Source organism: Camelus ferus, chromosome 9 (genome assembly GCF_009834535.1).
Source record: "Camelus ferus isolate YT-003-E chromosome 9, BCGSAC_Cfer_1.0, whole genome shotgun sequence".
Lineage (NCBI taxonomy): Eukaryota > Metazoa > Chordata > Mammalia > Artiodactyla > Camelidae > Camelus > Camelus ferus.
Genome location: NC_045704.1, coordinates 14958836 through 14975121, shown reverse-complemented (window position 1 = coordinate 14975121; position 16286 = coordinate 14958836). Strand labels below are relative to the sequence as shown.

General features: G+C 45.9%; 1 protein-coding gene across 1 annotated transcript in view; it reads right to left on the bottom strand.

The window, feature by feature from the left end:
* Positions 1-5812: 5812 nt before the first annotated feature.
* Positions 5813-16286, bottom strand: part of PRKD2 (protein kinase D2) — a 29864-nt gene continuing 19390 nt past the window's right edge. The window contains 6 exon segments of the mRNA XM_032485719.1: positions 5813-6275; positions 6581-6666; positions 7885-8152; positions 11298-11396; positions 14954-15115; positions 15943-16049. Of these exon segments, the coding sequence (XP_032341610.1) occupies positions 6063-6275; positions 6581-6666; positions 7885-8152; positions 11298-11396; positions 14954-15115; positions 15943-16049 (935 nt within the window). The 3' untranslated portion in view covers positions 5813-6062.

Genomic DNA, 16286 nt, shown 5'->3' with positions numbered 1-16286 from the left:
CTACTCGCCCGGCTGACTGGCCGCCTCGCCACGCCCCCTCTCACACTGTCCTTTGGGTCCTGGCCACGCCCCCACGCGTCACAATGAAACAAGTCCGCCCTTTCCCCAATGTCATTGGTCCATGTCTCCCAGCTCCAGCAGATGGTTCCGCCCCCTTCGGGAGAGCTCTGACTACTATTGGACTGTCCCGTGAGAGGGGCAGGGGTAATCTATAAATAGAGAATGGGTCCACGTGACGTTTTGGCAGCTGCTCCTTCCCCTCACCCTTCGTAACTCTCAGCTTCGGAGGCTGCGCCGGGGGCAGAAGGGATAAGAGAGAGTTCTGATTTTGCCTCCTCTTCCACGAAGCCTTCCTAGATACTCAACTGTAAAACTAGAGGGCCAGGCCAACTAAGACCGACATCCTCCCCTAAAATTATTTTTCTAAGTGGGGCCGGCTTCGCTGACATACGACCTGCTAGAAGGGTCACCGAGCTTGGTTTAACACTCTGATGTTATTGTCTTGAAATTCTTATTTTGTGAACAAGGTGCCCTGCATTTTCATGTTGCACTGGGCCTTTCAAATTAGATAGCCAATCTTACTTCTAAGAGTCTAAGATCGATCATGTCCCAAATTCTGGAATTACAAGACCCTGGGTGTAAGATTTTATGATTCCACCGGAACAGAATCTAAGCTTCTTTTGTCTCTCAGATGCTGCGAGGCTTTGCGCTCACCGTTCTACGATTCCAGAGGCCTTTGTTCTACGTTCTAAGAGGCTTTGTTCTCTGGCTTCTAAGATGCTCTGTTCTCAACGTTCTGTGGTTCATAAGAGTCTGAGCCTGACATTCGTTTCCAAGGTTCCGTCCTCCCTCTCCGGGCTCCGCGAGCGGGGCTGGCGCCCCCTCAGGCGGCCAGCCTGTGTCACTACGCCGAGCGTACGTCCCTACAATTTTCAAGATCTAGCGCCAATATTCATATCATTGTCTCATATAGACCTTGACTCCCTGAAAACCAGAGCCCAGAAGACGAGGACCCTCCGTTTTTTATGATCCTCCGTGCACCAAGTGACCTTCTGGCCCTGAGTTGGAAAAACAGCTTTAGTGACTGAGAGCAGATTCCGGAACCAGAATGCCTGGGGTGAGCCCCAGGTTTGCCACTTTCTAGCTGTGTGACCTTGGGAAACGTGCTTAACCTCTCTATGCCTTAATTTCCTTAGCTGTATAAAGGAGGTCGCATTATTGCCTGTCTCAGAGTTGTTACGACGATTAAGTGAGATGTTTGTCAAGTGCTTGAAGCAGTGCCTTCCATGTATAAAGAGCCAGAGAAGGGTCTAATAAATAAGTAAAAAATCATTTAAAGAGTCCTAAGGAGAATAATGAGCTGGATTTTAGTAGAGACAAACTTTACTCAATCTTCCTCTTGTTTAAGATGGACTGAGACTGTCCTTAAACTGCCTTAATTTACCAACAATAATGAAAGCGGATATGGAGAGCTCTCTCTCAAACAAGATTTTCTTAGTAGTTAGTGTCTGGGGTGATGTCAGGATTGGTTTTGATCCCTGCTGTTTGTGCAAGACCCACAGAACCATTTGTTATGTAAAATGCTGGATCTGGAGCTGATTTAGGGTTCTGGTCACCAGCCATTTGAAGATGAATATTCCTAGGAAGATAAATAAAGAGAGAATTATTCATAGTTGAATAAGGGAATAAAATCAAGATTTGAGACCAGAGGGCAGCTAGTTGAGAGTTCCAAGTAGGAGGTGAGGAGAGATCCTTGGCTGGTGAAGTCAGAACAGCGGTAGCAATTTTGTGGATTTCCTTGTTGGCCTGTTGATGTGGATGACGATGGTGTCTGGAGAGTTCCACAACCCACAAGTCTCTCCCCTGGAAGCCCCTAACCTGGGTCCAAGAGTTGCCCAAACATGGTCAGGGTCCATATTAAATACTTGGAGTTTACTCCCCAGCATTTGGTTTCCTGTTCCAAGGTTTCTGTGGGTTCTAATGAAAAAAGGAGATCACGGGCATCCTGAATCTTGTGTTCTCATGATTGTCAGCCTCTGCAGGATTTGACAGGTCTCTTATGTTTATGAGGAGTCAGGGCTGGACAGGAGAAAGCATGAAGTTTAGGTATTGACAAAAGGGAAATTGAAATGCTGATCAGGACTGCAAAGTCTCCACATGTAAATTATCCATCATCAGGGGACAATTCAAGACTCATGGAAGTAATTGCCTTGTTTATTTGAGTGATCAGAAAACAAAGGTTGATTAAAGGTGGAAAATCAAGGAGAAGATGCAGGATCATGAGATGAGTCACAAGAGGCACGATGCCACTGATACAAAGAGAAATTCTTGGTGGCATCAGTTGACTTGGGATTAATAATATTTTGATCTCTGGAAAACCCTGGTTGAGTTCAATGAGGAGGTGGTTCCTGCCATTAGAGTTGTTACGGTGTCATTTATTGCGTAGAAGTTCAGTGATTACAGAGACTGAGTCCCATGAAGGGGCCATTATGGAAGCTGAGGAAGAAGCATGTGAATCCTGATTCATAGATGGTGAGATAGGGAGAGCTTCCTGTAACAATCGAGCACTGAGTTGGGAGGGGTCTTGGAGAGGGGTATGTGGAACAACGCTGAATCCATCTGCAACAATCCTATTTCCAAAATCCGGTCACATTCCCAGATACTAGTGGATAAGTCATATATGTATATATTGGAGGGGAACACAATTCAACCCACAACAGACCCAGAAACCATTGGAATTGCGTATTAGTCTTGGGTGAAGATGAAATTAATGATGGGGTAAATGCATTCTGCCGATAAGGTTTTACCTTCAGGTGCAACGTCATACCCTAAATAGTGTACTTGTGACTGTCAAAGCTTTAATTTGTCCCTAGATACCTTGCATCCCTCTGAGCCAGGACCTGGAGTAGATATTGCGTGTCAGGGAGTGAGCTGTTGGATGAAGAGGGCAGACGGGAAGGTGATTAGAGAGGAAGCGCGAGGGAAAACCAAAGTTCTGGTTTACACTGAAAGTCTGAGAAAAGTACACAGGAGCTTCAGGGAATCCTTGAGACATACCTGTCCCTGAGTAGTGTTGACTTTCCCAGGTGAAAACCAAAAGGGATTGTGAATCACAGTAGAGGCATGTGAAAGAAGGTGGAGATGTGGGTTCACACAGTACAGTAGATGGTGTTGGAAGGTAGAGAGAGGCCAGGATGGTGTTTGGAGTGGAACTCTCAGGAACCAAGGTTTGACTGTTTTATTTATGGCCTAGAGGTCTTGGACTAGCCAGTACCCCAGCAGTAAGTTTGGGGTTCTTGACAGACAATATGGAAGTGTTGCAGGGGCTGGAGGGGGGTGTCCGGAGGCCTTGAATAGTGAATGGGTTGAGGCCTTAGTGGGCCTCTGGTGTCAGACTTGTTGAGGTGGTTTCAGGAGGGGCGCATGGGAAAAATCGCTTTCCACTTTCAGAGGCTCAGCCTCCAAGATGCACCCTATGTATGTTGAGTTGGAGGCCCAAAGAGAATCGGGAACTTGGGTCAGCATATCTTGAATCTATGGCCCTAGGGGAGAGGTTGATGGTTATTTTAGAGGGCTGGGGGTGAGGAAGATGAATGATCTAAGATGGACAGTTGTTGCAGTCAGGGACTGTGAGAGACAGGCTCACCTGTGAATCTGAAATCTTAATGTTCCCAACTGACAGAATATCCCTTGCTGAAAGATTTATTGGAGTAGTTTGAGGAAGAAACTGCTTAGTAAGGGGCCTAATGAGATGGAGAGTGGCTTAGACAAGGGTAAACAGTGTGGCATCTCATGGAAATCATTGCTGGGTACTGAGGGAGGAGAGGACTGGGAGGACTGTAAGATACTTAAGAGGGTGGGAGTGGCCCCTGTATCTACAAAACTGGTGGTAGATTGCCCATCAGTGAGGATGGGCATTTCCCTCTGTGGGTTGAGGGGTATTTCTGGACACAAAGGAGAAAGTCTGCTGGGAGTCACTGGGGAGACCAAATCTCAGGCTCAAATTCCTTTTTGTATTTTAAAGCTGGGCAGTCTCAAGTCCAATGTCCCTTTTCTTTACAGTATCTATAGATGTCTCTATCAAGATTAGGTTTTGTGGTTTTTTGACGGCGATAGGATGGATTTTTAAAAATTCCTTTTGGCGGGGGGTTAATTAAGTTATCTATCTATCTATCTGTCTATCTATCTATCTGTCTGTCTATCTATCTATTTAGATGGAGGTACTGGGAATAGAACCCAGGACCTTGTGAATGCTTAGCACACATTCTACCACCAAGCTATCCCCTCTCCCTCTAGGATTTTCTTTTTCTTTTTCTTTTTCTTTTTCTTTTTCTTTTTTCCTTTTGGTCTCTAATTGTTTAAGTAGTAGGACCTTAAATTGGGTTGTGTAGATTTGGTTTTATCTGCATCCTCATGATGTTGGGCTCTTTTGGAATTTGTAATCAAAGCATTTTGCCAGTTAACATTATGTTTTTGATCTTGTCTCTAATTTCTGGTCTCGGGATGTTAACCAAACTAGTGGCCAAGATAGAAGCAATGTGATTGTCAAGGATTGGGCCTGAGTAGTCTACACTCCTGGACTTCAGACCAATCTTTTTTGTTGTCGTTGTTGTTGTTAATGGAGGTACTGGGGATTAAGCCCAGGACCTCATGCATGCTAAGCCTGCGCTCTACCCCTGAGCTATACGTTCCCCCTCCCAAGACCAGCTTTAGAAGGAGAGGCATTCAGGATGGAGTCTAAGACATTCCCCAATAGCGTTGTCTCAGATGATGCCTCGGAGGTGTTCTGGCTCATTTGGAGATCCTCATTGACTGAGGTTCATTTAGCTTTTTCCAATTAAAAGCTGCAACTCTGGAACCGACCAGCAGATGGTCTAATTGATAATAAATTGAGAAGACAGGGAGAGTAAGCTCCCGGTACCTAGCCTAAATTGGCTGCTAAATACCGCCGTATTTTTATGGGGCTCAGGAAAATCTTTAACTGTAATGTATAAGTCCGAGCATAACCAGGATGTAAACAGAACTTGTTCAAGTGCATGCTTTCATCACTTGCCTTCAGCTGCAGGGCCAAAAGTCCAGGAACAACGGGGAGCTAGGGAACTGGAGGGCAGGGGTCAAAGGAAAGAGGTTCCCTCTGCCTATAACCTCAGGGCCAAGGTGAAGCATAAGAAGCCAGCACAGAAGAGCTGCCTCCACAGACCCCCAGGCTTGCTCTAGGCTGCCCCACCCTCTTGGGCTCTCCCATTCCAGCCGGCTCCACTCTGGATCATGTCTGTCTCCCAACTGGACAGTGAACCCCCTGAAGATGGGACCTAGGCTGTCTCCATCACCACCGTGTCCCCAGCAACACCTGTGCCATGTGACAAATGGATGAACCAGCAAATGAGTGCATTCACTGTGTAGAGAAGATACCACATCAATTTAAGACAATACTATTAACTATCAGCTTTCTACTGTGGACCAGACTTGTGCTAACTGCCTTGTTATTATTATTAATAGTGGTGGTTAGTAGCAACAACACCAAATAAAAAATAAGCCATTAAGCTATGAGATCGTTTGCTTTTCTCTAAATCCCTCACCCTGCAATCGTACTCTTTCCATCTCTCCTCCATTACTCTTCCCTCTCTTCGTTATGCTCTCCATACTGCTCCCCTTTCTAGTCTTCACTCCTGGCAGTCCTCCCTCTCTATATATGTTTAACCCGGGTAGTCCTCCTTCCAATACTCCTCTTCCTTCAATGCCCCCCATCCCTCCTCCATCCCATCTTCTTTCCAGGTGAACTCCATCTTGTTGAACAACAAACTAAGGAGAGTACAGTGTGGCCAAAGAACAAGGCCATGGGGCCAGAGATGAGCCCATTTTAATTGCTGGGGAATTAATTTTGTAAATTAACCCCGGCCCCGACACCACCCCGCCATGCCCCTCCCTCGAGGCGTGTCCCATCCAGTTTGGGCAGGAAGCTGCTTCCCCTAGAACAGTTCATCGCTGGGATGGTGAGAAGGGCCGCTCTTCGAGGGCGGGAGGACAGCACCACAAGGCAGCTGGGGCGGGATCACCAGGCCTCAGAGGAGGCTGATGCGCTCCGTTAGCCCCTGCATCTCGTGGTCCTGGGGTGGGAAGATCCCACCAAGCTCCCCGTCGGCTGGCAGCCCCGGCCCGGGCAGTGGGTGCTCTGCCACAAACTGCTCCCAGCGCGTGTCGTCACTCTCATGCGTGATGTACCGCTCGCCCATCTTCCCCTCCAGCTCTCGGAGGTCCAGCCACGTCTGGTATTCCTGGGCCCAGGAGAACAGGGGTTAGTTCTGTGCCGCACCAAGGTAGCCAATAGTGCGCTGCCAGTGAGAAGCCGGGTACCAAGGAAGATGAAGCCACACCCTTCACAACCCATCCCTCCAATTAGTTCCACCCCCTTCTACAGCCAGCCAATGGGAGGCTCAGCCACGATCCCTATCTTCGGAAAATGTACCTACATCCATCACTACCTGCGCAGCCAATAAGAGATCTGGTTCCACCTCTTCCTCTAACCCAGCCAATGGGCCAGCCCCTCCCGCTTCGCTCTCAGCCCCGCCCCCTGCATCACCTGTAACCAGGGGTGGCTGAGAGACTTGTCCACGCTGTAGCGCTTGCGCATCTTCACCTGCAGCAGGTTGTTGATGAGGTCGATGGCTGCACAGAAAGGAGACAGCTCAAGACCTGCAGGGTGAGGGACCACCCCTCCTCCAACAGACCACCCCAGCCTACCTGCCTGTTTTCCAGGCGTCCTTCTGCACTGACCCAGGTGGACTGGAAGCCTCACCTGCACTAATCACTCACCCATCCATTTCCTCATTAAATTACATTTATCTACCCGCTCCCTCGCGCGGCACACACATGAGATCCTACATCTCTTCACCAAGTCTCTACCTCAGTTTCTTCATTCCTATGTCACCTTCCTAAGTTTTGTCACACACAGGTACACACAGGTAAACCTGTGCTATTCTTCACTTAGTATTTTTCTTTAAGCCAACTCATTTACCCAAGCTTACTGGGATATGGACAAAGGAAGTTGGAAAACATTGTGTATAATATGCTGCCATCTATGTAAAAGGGGAAATAAGAAAATATATGCCCACATATCAGCTCACATGTATATAAAAAGAGACTCGTAATAGTCATTGCCTTTGGGAAGAATGGCAGAAAAAAGAGTAAGAGAGAATTTTCACTTTAGACACTTTTGTATATACAAAAATTTGAACTATGTACATAAACCCTGTAAAAATTGGTACATTTTTGTTTTAAATCAATTCACTCTTTTTATCCAATTTACTTTTTTTTTTTTTAAGTGGAGGTGCTGGGGATTGAACCCATGACTTCATGCATGCTAAGCATGTACTCTGTCACTAAGCTATTACCGCCCCCTCCAATATAATTTTAAGGTGAAAATGAATTACATAAAATGGTAACTTTACATCACCCTAGTCAAGGGAAATTCAAACATCACTTGCCATATCCACAAAAATAAAATGGGTCAAAACAATAAGATGCCAGTCACCGGTTCCCTGCAGAAGGCTCAAAGATGGAGGCCTGTTCTTTACGAAAAGGAGGCTCATCGAGTGTCAGGCATTCAAGACAAACCAGCATTCATCCAAGGCTCCCTCCTTGATCATAAGCCGCGAAAGAAGGCCTCACTGTGTAAACCCCTCTGAGGACAGGCCTTCTCCACACAGTCTCCCTCACATACATCCATCCACGTTCAAAGTCACTCATGTCCCGGCCCCATCACTAGACTCCACCCATGCTCCAGGCTTTTTCAGAGCCCATCCTCCTGCGGCTCCGCCCACTTCCCACCCCACCCCCACCACAGGCCCAGCCTCTGTGCACAGGAGTAAACGGAGTCCCACACACCTCCCGCGGAGATGAGGCTCCAAGGGCAGGCAGGGTACATGAAGGCAGCATTCTGGATCTGGTCCTTGATGTCCTCGTCCTCATTGAAGGGGAACGTGCCGCTTAAGCTCACGTACATGATCACGCCCACTGACCACATGTCCAGCGAGCGGTTGTAGCCCTGGTTGAGCAGCACCTCGGGCGCCAGGTAGGCCGGCGTGCCCACCACCGAGCGCCGGAACGACTTCTCACCGATGATGCGTGCGAAGCCAAAGTCACACAGCTTCACCTGCAGAGGCGAGGGGTGGAGGGTCTGAGTGGGTGTAGGGGCCGCCCCTTCCACCCCTCCCCAAGTGTGTCCCCACCACGATATTCCAGACAAAATCACAGGCGGGTTCGAATCCAGGCTCCTCTTCTCACTAGCTGGGTGGCTCTGGGCAAGTGACTTCCTCTCTATGTGCCTCTGTTTCCTCATCTTTGAGGAGGAGAAGCATACTAGCGCCTATCTCATAGGGCTGTAGTGAGGACTGCATGAGTCCATCTGTCTAAAGCTCACAGGACAATAAATGCCTGGCATGCAGTGAGGGCTCCCTGCCACTATACCTCTGTTACGTGGAACAAGTCTCAACCTCCTCTTGCCTCTGTTTCCTTTTTTGCATAATGGAGACATGCTAAAGTCCCTACCTTAAAGGGAAGCTATATGGATTGAAAGAGCAAATACGTGGAAAGTGTCAGGAGCAGCGGTGGGCACACAGCAAGCCTTGGTGATCTCAGTGGAGGGACCTAACTTCTCCCAGCCCCAGTTTTGTTATCTGGATTGGGGATGTTAACAACAGCTGCCTCTCAGGTTTCCCTGGGGGTTAAATGGGACCCAGCTTGTAAAACACTGACCATGGTATCCAGACAGTAACGGGTGTGAAAGTACCTTGCCTTTGTTGGAGGCAGTCTAGGGTCATGAAGAGGTTTTAGAGCTGGCAAGACAAGACCTGGGTTCAAGGTCCTGTCTGCGGCCTAGCAGCCCACAGGCAGCTGCCACTTCTATTCACATACTATCCCTCCCCTACTCAAAACACTTCTACCGACCTTACAATGAATAGTATTCAACCATAAGAAGACATGAAATACTGACACATGCTACAACATAAATGAACCTTGAAAACATTAACTCAAAGAAGCCAGTTACAAAGGACCACACATCATATTATTGCATACGCCATTTATATGTATTGTTTATTCCGTTTATATGAAATGCCCAGAATAGGCAAATCCACAGAAAGTAGATTAGTGGTTGGGGGTGGGGGGATGGTGAGATTGGAGGATGATGGCTAAGAGGGATGAGGTTTCCTTTGCAGTGATGAAAATGTTCTAAAATTGATTGTTGTTACACAACTCTGAATACACTAAAAGCTACTAAACTGTATACTCTAAATTGGTGAATTGTATAATAATATATGAATTATATCTCAAAAAAGCTGTTAAAAAAACCAGAAGTACAGTTCTTTCCATCACAGGGCCTTTGCATAGGGTGTTCCAACTGCCTGGAACACTTATCCCTCCCCAAAACTACTCTTTCTTCAGATTGGTTTTTTCTGACTCTCCAACTGGGTTATACAGTTACATGAGCTCATGGAACTGTGTCACAGAACTCATCACAGATATACTTACATTTCCGTGACAAATTTGATCAACACTTGCTCTTCCCTCTATGATCTGTGCTGTCTAATATGGTGGTCACTGGCCACATGTGGTTGCTGAGCTCTTGAATGTGGCAAGTGCAACTGAGCAACTATTATTTATTTATTTTATTATTATTATTATTATTTATTATTATTATTATTATTTTATTATTATTATATTTTTAAATTATTATTATTTTGTTTTTGGGGGGAATTATTAGGTTTGTTTATTTCTTTATTTTAATGGAAGTAGGTACTGGGGATTAAACCCATGACCTTTTGCATGCCAAGCACACACTCTACCATTGAGCTACACCCTCCCCACTATTTTTTATTTAATTTTAATTAATTTGCATTTTAAAAGGGATCCTGGATTTATTTATTGGAAAACTTGTGAATATGCTTGGAATAACTCGAGTGTGTCAGTTTTCTTTTCTGACTGTTAATTTTATAAACTCTAAGTACAAAATTAAGTATTTCTGATGGAAATTTTATACCTGAATTAAAGAATATTTTATTAATGTTTATGTTGATTACATGTTAGAAAGGTATTATTTAGATATACTAGGATAAAGTATATTATTAAAATTAATTTCACCAGTTTCTTTTTACTTTTTAAAATGTGGCTATCAGAAAATGTAAAATTGTAGATATGGTTCATATTATATTTCTAGTTGGGTATTATTGCTCTAAATTAGGATTTCTCATGCCCAGCACTATTGACATTGGGGAAAGATAATCCTTTGTTATGGGGCTGTCCTGTGCACTATAGGATGTTCAGCATTCCGAAATGCCAGTAGCAACCCCCCACCACCAAAGAGTTGTGACAACCAAAAATATCTCCAACATTGTCAAATGTCCCCTGGGGGGCCAAATCACCCTCAGCTGTAAACTGTGGGCAGAGAAATGGGGATGTCTTTACTTACCACAGTTCCAAATGCCCTAGCATGGATCTTGGCACATAGTAGGCACATAATAATTTTTAGTTGATGACTAAAATGAACTTTTAAAATGGAATGAACGAAATGATTGAAAAACACAGATAATAAAGAAAAAATTTCACAGGGATGTGGATAGTCTAAATGAGAAGCTGTAACTAAAGGCCCTTAAACACAGTAGGCAAGTAATAAATTGTAGCTGTGATAATCATCTGCCTTGCTCATCTGGCTCTGCCCCAAAGGGGTTCTCATCAAAACTGTTTTCCTAACCAACCCACAGAAGAAACCACCAGTTGCCCCCCAATATCTGTTCTCTGCTTCTCCCCTTAATAAAAATCCTGACTTTAACAGGCCGCATGACCACCCAGAATGAAACTACATTTCCCAGATTCCCTTGCTGCCAGCCATGACCACATAATCAAGCCCCAGCCAATGAGATGTGAGAAGTGCCCTGTGCAACTTGAAAGTATTGCCTCAGGGAAGGAAAGAGGTGTGTCAATTTCCTCTCCCTCGTTTCCTTCCTCCCTCCCCTCTATCCTTTCTCCCCTATTATCTTTTCACGATGGAAGGACATCCTGGACCATGAAGACCAGGCAACACCATGGAGAGGCCAGAACAAGACAGCAGGAGCTGTGGTCCCCAGCACCCTGGAACTGCTTTTTCAGCCTCAAAATGCTTATGCTGGACCCTACACGAGTGAAAAACAAGGCACTGTTATCTTGAGTCTCTGTGTTTGATTAAGCATCTTGATTAATACAATCCCCACCCCCCCCACCAGTGTTGGATGGATTTCCCCACATCAGGAGGGGACATATCTGACCTGAGGAAATGGGTCGGCTGATGCCAGTAACACGTTTTCCGGTTTCAAGTCACAGTGGACAATGTTCTTGAAGTGAAGGTGTCTCAAAGCCACCAAGATCTGAGGGGAGGAAATGGTTCTGGTAAGAAAGTTTGAAAGGTCCCCACCCCAGATTCCACCTTCAGCAGCCAGCCCTCCGAAACCCATCCATGCCCCTCTCAGTATCCTAAAGATGTCCACCAGTGCTAGGAAAGGCACTGGAGCACCAAAGAAGAATCTCAAAACCCCAGGACCATTTCCACCAGAGATAGCAGTTGGATATATGATTTTAGGAAGGCTGAACTGGAAGATCCTGAGGGTTTGGGAAGATCCTGAGACCCTCTGGCATGTGGATCCTAATGAAAAAGAGCTATGATCATGGAGGTACTATTGTGCGATTCGATTTTTTTAAAATGTATTTTTCATCCATTAAAACACTGAAATATGAAACAATACAAACAATACCCATACGACATGTTATAAATCAAATGTAACACCCTTAAGAGCTGGGGGATTCTAGAGCCAGCCTACCAGGGTAGCAACTCTGGCTCCCCACTTCCCAGCCTGCTGCCTTGGGCAAGTCACTTTACCTCTCTGGGTCTGTTTACTCACCTGTAAAATGGGGGTAATAACTCCTCATGGGTGGAAGTGAGCTTTAAATGAATTGAGGCATATAAAGTGCTTCAGGCAGTGTCTGGCACAGAGCAAGCACTCCATGTGAGCTATTATTGTTGCTGTTTTTGGTTAGTAATTTTGTGATAGCCTGTTGGTGAATATATTTCTGTGTGTGTTTCAAATAAAGCTTTTCCTGCTGTATCTGTTAGTTCAAGAGTATTCTATGACAGCAAGGTGAGCTGATTTAAAAAAAAAAAAACTATTGGGGAGAGGGTATAGCTCAAGCGGTAGAGTGCATGCTTAACATGTATGAGGTCCTGGGTTCAATCCCCAGTACCTCCTCTATAAATAAATAAATAGACCTAACTACCTCTCCTGCCACAAAATTAATTAATTAATTAATTTTAAAAAAACTATTATCATTTGTAGCCACTTATCTGTGGGAACCATGATTTTCCTCAATTCTGTGTCACCTAAACAAAATATCAAATGTACTGCACATACAGACAGATGGAAGCATGAAGCTGTAATCTGTATCTTAGAACTGCAATATATGTGTTTCTCATTGTTTTCTCTGGGTGACTTTCAAGTATGGAAATGCTATTAGAAAGCTTCTGCTGAGGTCCAAGTTCCTCATTCTACAGACAGGGAGACTGAGATCCAAAGATGTGTATGGACATCCTCTACACATCTTCCGTTTTTTGTTTGTTTGTTTTGTTGTTGTTATTGTTGTTGGATGGGGGAGGCAATTAGGTTGGTTAATTAATTAATTAATTAATTAATTAATCAATTAATTAATTAAATGGAGGTACTGGGGATTGAACCCAGGACCTTGTGCATGTTAAGCATGTGCTCTATCACCGAGCTATGCCCCACCCCCAGATCTTCATTTTGTTGATTTTCCCAATGCTAAGTAAATAGGGTGAAGAAAGAGGGCAGATTAGAAGCCAGACAGATCCAGAAGCAAACCTCAGTTAAATCGCTGCCATGCTGTGTGATGGATGAGACCCGGGAACCTCCCTCCACCTCAGTTTTCCTCCTCTGTAAGATGGGGGTTAGAGTAATACCTACCTCACAGGTGCTTGTGGAGCCTACACAGGTTTATGAGGTAAAGGGCTTAGCACAGGACTTGGGGTGAGGCAGGCAAGAGGCAGAAAGCAGACATCTGCAGAGAGAAAGACAGAAGAACACAGGCAAAAAAGAGAGGAAGAGATGAAAGATAAGGGAAAAAAAGGAACCACCTCGGTTGCTGAAGGCAGGCAGTTTTTCCCTCTCCACCTGAAGTCTGGATGAGCCTGCCTCAGTGGGTTTCTGTCCCCACACCGCAAGCCAGCCTGACAAAGGCACACAGCTTGGGAGAGCAAGGGTACTGGGCCTGAGAAAGGAAGCCAACACAGGGGACTTTGCAACCAACAGAGAACACATCCCGGAATCAGGTGTGGTACCAGCCAAGTAAGAAGGTCTTTCTAGGAAGGCTGTGAAACCCAGAAAATGCAATGCCATGAAGAAAATGAAGAGGAACACAAATACTGGGATAAAAGACCTGAACGACACAAGTGACAAAGATCCAGTGTCCTTCACATACAAATGGCACTCACAATTAAATAAGAATAATCCAATTGAAAAATGGGCAAAAATTACATAAAGCAGAGGCCAATAAACATGTGAAAATAGGCTCAACATCATCCATGGTTTTTCAACCACCAAATGAAGCCACATGAAATAATCTTTTTCCACCTATAAGACTGATGGGTATATTATCCATGGTTAGTAAGGAGTGAGAAAATCGACACCCTCAAACTCAGTTGGTGAGAACAAAGACTGAAAGGGGTTTTAGAGAATAACTAAGCAACATCTTTTTTAAAAAAATGTAAAGTACATTTCCTTTAACTCGGGAGTCTACTATTTGAAACATGTTCTACTGAAATTCTCCCACCAGGGACTGTCAAATGTTCACAGGATGTGGTTTGTAGTAGTGGAATAGTAAAAACTACTTATATGCTCAGCAACTGGGGAATTTGGTAATATCTGCCATGCGATGCAATTAAGAAAAAGAGGAAGTTCTGCTAACTATATACTGAAATAGAAAAGTCTTCCAGAAGCACTATTAAAGTGAAGGAAGTAAGAAGCGGAACAACATACAGTGTTCTATGTGATGCGAAACCAAGTAAAATGCACTCACGTGCGCACATACACAGGTAACACAAGTTAGTTTGACTTTACTAGTTAAAAGCACAGTTCTGAGGCTTAAATCCCACCCGCTGTGGGACTCTGGGCGAGTTACTTAGTCTCTGAGCCTCAGTACAATGGGAGTAATAATGGCCACCACCACATAGGGTGCTATGAAGACTAAATGAACTACAGCAGTGAGGCACACAGTAAGCGCTCACTAAAGGTTAGTGATCACATTATTTATCATTATTATCAGCAGCCCCCATCCCAGCCCTGCCCACTCTGAGTGATCACTGTCCAGGGCTGGGCCTATCTCAGTCACCACTGTGTCCTTGGCACTGTCCAGTATGGGGCCAGGCACGGGCAGGGGTTCAGGCAGTGTTTGCTGAACAATCTAATAAGTGAATAAATGAATGCACTCCCCAGAGAAAGGCCTCTCTCCCCTCCTCTTTTTCTACATGAATAAAGCAGGCCCCAGGAGGCTGACTCACTATACAAAGTAATAAAAAATATAAAATAATAATCATTTATTATTTTCCTATAATAAGTTATTACTGTTACTTTTCTACTTATTATCCTATTCTGTTTCTATTGTTATTACTCTACTATTATTACTCTTAACTGTTCTATTATTGCTCTATTATTATTTTAAAGTTATTACTCTAATTCTTTTCTGATTGTTATTATTACTCTATTATTACGTTTTCTATTATCTGCTATTATGAGTACCAGCCAGAGTCTGCCTGACTTTCAGGGCACACAGGGCCCTCTTGCAGGGCAGGTGGGCTGCGTGGAGTGGAGGCTGGTAGTGGGCGGGAAGGTGGGCAGGGTGATGGGCAGGGCGGGCTCACCTGGGTGATGAGGAACTTGGTGAGGCGCTCAGGCAGCCGGCCCTTCTCACTGGAGAGGATCATCTCCAGCATGTCCCCATGCAGCTTCTCCATCACCACGAACACTTTCTCCGGCGTCTCAAACATGCACTCCAGGTTGACGATCCCCGGGTGCCGCAGACTCTGAGGTGGGTGGGGTGGGGTCAGGACCCAGGTCACCCATGAACTTGAGACCCCAGAGGCAAGCCACGGGAGCAGATGGATGACAAACAGGAAGAAGGATTTCCCCGGAGGGTAGCCTGCTCCTTCCCTGGGGGTGGCATTGGGGGAGGGGAAGAGGCTTCCACAAGCCCAGACAGAAGCACCCCTCCTGCACCGCCCAGTGAACATAAAGATCTTTTTATCATGAAATGCTGGTAAAACCCCAGGGTCGAGGGAGCGAGAGGGCAAGCGTGGAGAAATGGGAAGGAGCTTCGTATATCTCTAGCTTTTAAATCTGGGCCTCCTTCCTCTTCTCCCAGCCCTTTCCTAGCTGAACCAAATCTCTCCCACCCAAGTCCCCATTCAGCCTCCTCCCTACCCTCCAAAGGCAGCCAGAGGGATAGTTCTAAAGTGCAAACATGACTCTGTTCCTTCCTTGCTCACAATCCTTCATGGCTCCCCAGTACCCTCAGGAGAAAGCCCACAGGGTATGGCCCCACTCTGTTCCCTAGCCTAGCTGCCATCACCTATCTACACATAAACCATCTAATAATCTTGAACGCCTTCAAGTTCCTAGAAGATGTCACATTCCCTCTCACCTCCAGACCTTTGCATGGGCTGCTCGCTCTGCTCAGAACACCTTCCCCACCCCTTCATTCTCAACATGCACACTGCCTCCTCTAGGAAGCCTTCCCTGACCACCCCTAGACTGGATCAGTTGGCCCCTCAAAGGAGGAAGTGGGAAAGGAAGGCCTCTACTGGGATTGGGGTGGTGGGGAACAGAGCTGGGCCACAGACCCCGGGGTCACCTGCAGAATGGCCACTTCATTCCGGAGTTGGCTCTCCTGCTTGGTGGGGAAACGCAGTTTGTCGATGACCTTTACTGCTACATCCCGGCCTGTCTTCCGGTGCTTTCCTGGGCAGGGGATACAGGAGGTAGGGGGTAAGGGGAGTAGAACCTTCTAGTCCTGGCAAGAGGAACCCCCACCACCACCACCACAGCCAGAGCTGGGTAGAGGTGGGTGAAAAGCCATCTAATGGGCCCCAGGAGAGATGTGAGGGGTGGGGGGCCCTGGGAATAAAGGGGGAATGAAAGAAAGGAAAGACAGAGCTCCTAGGAGAGGAATCTTAAACATGGGAAACTAGATTTGTA